General features: G+C 31.0%; 2 protein-coding genes across 2 annotated transcripts; both read right to left on the minus strand.

Annotated features, from left to right (window-relative positions):
- Nucleotides 1–370: 370 nt before the first annotated feature.
- On the minus strand, nucleotides 371–1,009 carry LOC106763665 (agamous-like MADS-box protein AGL62). The gene has a single exon (XM_014647832.1). The coding sequence runs from the start codon at nucleotides 1,007–1,009 to the stop codon at nucleotides 371–373; it is 639 nt and encodes a 212-aa protein (XP_014503318.1).
- A 4,244-nt stretch (nucleotides 1,010–5,253) lies between these two features.
- LOC106763666 (protein Ycf2-like) lies at nucleotides 5,254–5,777 on the minus strand. Its single transcript, XM_014647833.1, has 2 exons — nucleotides 5,397–5,777; nucleotides 5,254–5,349 (listed from the first exon to the last, which is right to left on the minus strand). Exons 1-2 carry the CDS (start codon nucleotides 5,775–5,777, stop codon nucleotides 5,254–5,256), a joined length of 477 nt encoding a protein of 158 aa, XP_014503319.1.
- Nucleotides 5,778–6,290: the final 513 nt, after the last annotated feature.

Consider the following 6,290-nt stretch of genomic DNA (forward strand, 5'->3'; position numbering starts at 1 on the left):
TAAACTTATTACTTCTGTAAAGAGGATGTCATTCGGTGTGAAAAAAAAATCAAAATACTCAATTAAAGTTAAAAAAAAGACATTGATTTTAGTTAGATGCCCTTTTCATTCAAATAACATAACATGACGAAACTACACGCCCTACTGCACATAAAGAAAACACACTTCACCAACACTTGATGAAGATTATTCAAGACCACGAAAACTATAGAATCCTAGGTATATCAATCCTAACCATGTCCTGCAACAAAAGTTAAACAAACAGATACTAAGAATTAAAATAGGGCATCACATCAGAAGGTCTTTCACGTAATCCGTACAAAAAGTTGCCACAAAATGTTCCCGTCAATCACACAAAAGTCATGCGCTTCTACAACGACAATGGCGTATGTATAGTTTCAGAGTTATCAACATTGGAAAAGGAGTTGTTTCCACCTGTGAGAAACTGAGTCGGTGAGTTGTAAGAAAAAGTGGTCTGAAGGAGGAGCTTCTCACGTTTTTCATTCACACATTCCTTCAGATCCTCCAACATCTTCTTGTACTTCTCTAGCTGCGCATCGTTCATGCTATCCATCGGCATGGCCCACCACGAGTGTTCCTCCACATCCTTCATCAGACGTTTCAGAGCCTCTTCATGCTTCTTCTCCGCCGCCATCTGGTCGGACAAGTTGTTGAGTTGCGCATGGAGTTCTCCCTCGTCCACGGTGCTGTGAGCCTCGTTCAGGTCTAGCGTGAGGAGCGGAGGTGGACCTTGCGCTGTGTAGCGTTGGATAACAGGATCCACATTAGGGCTTCCGAAGGAGAAAACCTGGTTACTCGGTGAAAACATGATGACAGCAATGTCCACACCACAGAGGGTAGCAAGTTCGCTGGCTTTCTTGAAAATCCCAGTTCGACGCTTGGAGAACGTCACCCGAAGGTTATGCTCGTTGCTCATCTTTTTTATCTCAATCTTCTGACGACCCTTGGTCTTCTTCATGGTCTTCTTTGCCATGTTCTTGGAATCCATGTTTTATATTCTAAGGTATGTTATATATCTGATATGAGGTGTGTGATAGAATAAGGTTTGGGTTGAATTTATAGGAATATTGAAAAGAGCTTTTGTGAACTTGGTAGCCAGTGTTTTCAATGCATTAAGTGCTTTCTAGATTAAGAATGGCAACTTCATTCGACCTTCCATATGAGGCTTCTCAAGATAAACATATTTATACCTGCAGGTGTTTTTTTTTTCGTCATGCTTTTCTCAATCTAATCATTTCTTTTTAAACAATTTTTTTTAATAATTAATTAAGTACAACAAAGGTAAGTATTTATTGTATGCCAAAACTGTTTTTCCTACATTTGACTTTGTACTTCCTGTACTGTTCTTTCTGCTTCTAAATGTTATAAACTATCTCAGGAAAACGAAAGTTACAATACAACTTTCTATCCCACGTATCCTAAAAATAAAAATTACACAACTCACAAATTTATACCTGTATTCAAATTTAGTATTTTTTAAAGTAAAAATGGTAATGTAGTATTGAATGAATTACTTTTGTTGATCTTGTTCATGTGTCGGTAATTGTTATCAGATAAATAAATGAGAATGAATACCTTCTTCTTCTTTGGTAGATGTGCTCTTCATATTATATAAATTATTTTAGTTATTTTGTTAGATTTTTCACTGTTTTACTTTTCTTCTTAGGATAAGTATGAAGTTGATAATTAAAAAAATAATGTCAAATCTTCATGCTATGTCCTCCCTAACATAGTTACTAAGATAAATCTTTAATTTTAGATACTATATTATAAGACACATTTTTATATTTTTTTTTTAGTGAAGATTTTTGTAATATGATATTTGTCTTACTGAATATACTAATACTTAAAATTTTGATTAATAATTGAATGTTATCCTCTTTTTTCACAAACCTTGACAGTATCAGGGTGTAGATATGTTATTGAGGGCTCAACTTTTGTCCTCATATAGGTGGTGCCTTAAGAGCTTAATTATTGTAGCTCTTTCTATATTTTGGCTTTAATATGTGCATCACTATTTTCAGGAGGCATTCATGTGTTGACTTTATTTTCTCTTTCTCTTTTTATAATTCTTGTTGAGTTGATTGGGTTTTTTCAACTCCTTGACTACTTTATTATTATTTTTGTAAATATTTCATAATTTCCATAATTAATTGTAGTGTAGGAGAATAGTCAACATTGTCCTTATATGTTGTACTTTAGAATGACATATGTACCTCAAATTATAATAGTTAAGACCTGTGGTATTTTTTAGACTAAATATCTTCAAAAATATCTAACCTAACTTTAGAAATATATCATCATTTGTTTTTTTTATTAACAAGAAATAATGTTATATATAATTGAAATATTTTGAATATTTTAATTCAATTTCGCAAAATCAACTTCTAATATATATATATATATATATATATATATATATATATATATATTTTTAATGAATGATTTGATAAATAAAAATTAGGTTTTAACTTGGTTCTGATATCATATTAAGAAGTGAAAGTCTAATTCAATCTCATAAAATTAACTTATAAAATGAGATATGCATTCACATATGAGACTTCTAACACAGTCCTTCATACCTATCTATGTTTAAGTGTAGGTGAGATATGCACTCACATATAAGTTTTAACATAAGGTCATCTTGAAGAAAAAATAAAATACTAAACAATGTGTTAAATTCCAAATAATACATCATCTTAATTATTGAAATGTCTACATCAGCTATTTGAAATTAAAATAAACCCAAAACTTCCTTCAAGACAAAAGCATCAACAATAGTCAGACCATTTTAAGACAAGTGGATCAACTTTAAATAAAATTGACAATCCATTGAGTTAAAATTAATTTGTTTACAATTTAAAAAGTTAGAAAAATTATATATATGAATTAGATAATACAATTTAGATCCTATATGGACTAATTTTAATCTATGAAAAAATACATTTCAAGTTTTTTTTCACACTTTTCCATAAAAGAAGCTTATAATGAAGAAGTTCATTTAAATATACCATAGGAAAAACTTATACAAAAATTCAAATAATAATAACTGTCTTTAATTGCTTTATTTTAGTCCTAAACTAAATTAAATTATTAATTATATAAACCATTTATTGATATAAATTTGAAATCACACATTAACTAACTGGATAATGATATTTAGACAACATTCTTTTGACAATATTTGAACATTGATTACGTGTCAATCTGTGATTGGTCAAAAATTACTCCTCAATAGTGTTTATGATTATTATTATTGATTATGGAGTAATTTTTGACCAATCACATATTGACATGTAATCAATGTTCAAATGTTGTAAAAAAAATGTTGTCTAAATATCATTATCCTAACTATATATATATATATATATATCATTGGTTGGTGTGTAACAAATCACTCAAAATGCCCAAATGTTGAAGAAAGTGTTGAAAATAAAGATGGTAGAAAATGAGATAAAATACTAAAAAAAGGAATAGATTTTGCAACAACCAATGTTTGTACAAAACACCAAACAAACATAAAATAACTTGAAGCATAAGAATTACTTGTAGCTTTGAGTTCTTTTTAGGAAACAAGAGATGACGCTCAAATGGGAAAATAATATTTTAGCATCTTTGGAACACTTGGTTATTTTTTGTTGTGTAGGTATTAATGTAATTACAATGCTGAAAAATTCAAACGTGTTATCTATAATTGGTGTTTGATTGAGACATAGTAGTATTTTTCTGGGTTAATTTTGAAGTATATATACTATTGGCATATATATATATATATATCCTTACTTAGAGCTTTAAAATTCATCCATTACTTATTTCTTTAATTGTGGATATCATTTAAAAGATACTTATGAATATTTTAAAATTATCAATAAATATATAAAAATATTCAAAAGGTATATTTTTAAAATAAAATATAAATGAAATTAAAAAAAAATATAACATGTAATATAAATTAAAATTTAATTTGATTTATATATAACTTAATAAAATATAAATTATTTTAATTTTGATCAAATTTAATTTAATAAAATATAAATTAAATTTTAATTTTAATTTTTTTTAATCAACACCTAAATTATTTATAAATAAATATTAAAATATTTTTGTATGTTAAATGAATATTAAATATGTACAAGTATTAATTATACCGTTATAAAACGAATATTAATTTACAAGTATTAATTGTATAATTATTTACATGTATTAATTATACATGAATAATAAATACATACAAGAGACGAAGTTAATCTTGTAAACTTTTAAATAAAATCTTTGAAATTCTGTTTCACCATTGTCACTATTTACTCTAACTTTTACTGTTGATCCAGGGTTATATCTCAATAATTTATGTGTATAGTCATATATTCTTATGAATTGATTTTGTCAACTACCTTAAACTTTGCATGATGCTATTATCTTTGTCCTACGAGCTTTAGAAATTGTGACATTGGTATTCCATTTCCTCAAAGCTTTTGACCGTATTTCATTTATCTTCAAATTGAGATTTTCATGTAGTGAAGTATCTAATGTGTCACTCAACCACTTAGCATTCATCATTTTAATGTTGAATTGCCTACTTCAAGTATGATTATTCAATATTTTTCTCAATTGCCATGTTCTACATCCTTCCAAATGCCCACAATAAGCCATCAATGGACAACGTTTTTGGGCACCCAAACATCTCACTCGTACCCTTCTGTTATCATTCTTAATAAACTTCAAATTCCTCCCAACATGTACTGCATAACTTCTAACAGCCTTCATAAACTCATTTTTATCCCTGAACTTTGTTCCCACTTCCTACTTGTATTCTGACATACTCTTTTGCATAACGAATGTCCCAAATGGACCAAAACTTTATCTTTCATCACATGCATCCTCACTTCCACTTTCTTCTGGAGTTACCAAAAAATCTAAGTCCCATTCATCATCAGACAACCCCTTGTCATTTGGGTTTTTCTGGCTATGTGCACTATAATCTGTTTCTTCATTTTCATTAACTTCCACTGACACAGCCCCTTCTATATTGTCCACTAGTAGTTCATCAACATTTACATCAACATCCACTAGTCCTTCATCCCCTTGTCCTTCATCAAATATTCCTTCACGAACTTCACCATGCACCTCCACTGCATCATCCGACACACTTGAAGTAAAATCTTCAATGTGTACTTCTTCCTCCACATGCATGTGTTGTTCATCCATGTCTTTCACCTCTATATCCTCCTCCCCCTACACATGTTGTTCATCCTTAACCTCTACTTCTTCCTCCCCCTCTCCCTGCACCTGTTGTTCATCCTCCACCTTTACTTCCTCCTCCTCCTCCCCCTGCACTTCATCATCTAAACCATGCACGTCCACTTCATACCATGCACCTGCACCTCCACTTCATTATCCAAACCCTGCACCTCCACTTCATCCAAACCCCGCAACTCCACTTCATCCTCACCCCCACCTACGTGGCTATCTTCTCCACTGTCTAAACTTTCATGACAGAGCAAAAGAACTTGTTCAGTTACTTCATTTTCAACAACCTCTGGCTCATCATCCACACCGTGAACCATAAACAAGTGAACTTCCCCAAAATACTTGGCAACGTTTACCATGTTCATTGCATCTCTGTCATCAACCAACTTATGCAAAATATTTTCAACGCAATAAAATATTTCAATCACTTTAATATACCCCAAGTCCTTAATGGCATCTACCACTTCGAAATAACTCCATTTGTCAGGGACCACACTCCAATAAGTCATTTCCCCACCAACATATCGAAAAGGAATATCCTTTCCTAGGGTCCCACTATGGTGGACCACAACATTAAACCTCTCCTCAGACATCCCAAACGCAAGCTTAGTAAATGAACTTTATTGGTATGGGACCACTATATAAACGCTAAAAGTAACTGCTAAACGCTATGGAAAACCAAAACCAAAGACAAAAAAGCGACAATGACCTTTACACAAGAAATTATAATACGCTACACAACAATGCTTTAAACTGTTTACATAAATGTTAAAAAAAAAAATCCAACTTTTCCAAAATCTAACACTCATAAACGAAAAATTTTCCACATTATACAGTGTTCCAGAAAATGTTAGAGATGATTACCCTAAACCATAGATTAGGAACGCAAACCTAACTTTCCCAAAAATGAATGCTTCCAATTTGAACGACACGTCACTGGTGTTCTTCCCAATCTTGTAGATTTCCCTCCCAAACCACGATCAAAACTTCAGAACTAAATACCCTTAATTTAATTTTGAAAA

Source organism: Vigna radiata, chromosome 6, assembly GCF_000741045.1.
Source record: "Vigna radiata var. radiata cultivar VC1973A chromosome 6, Vradiata_ver6, whole genome shotgun sequence".
Classification (NCBI taxonomy): domain Eukaryota; kingdom Viridiplantae; phylum Streptophyta; class Magnoliopsida; order Fabales; family Fabaceae; genus Vigna; species Vigna radiata.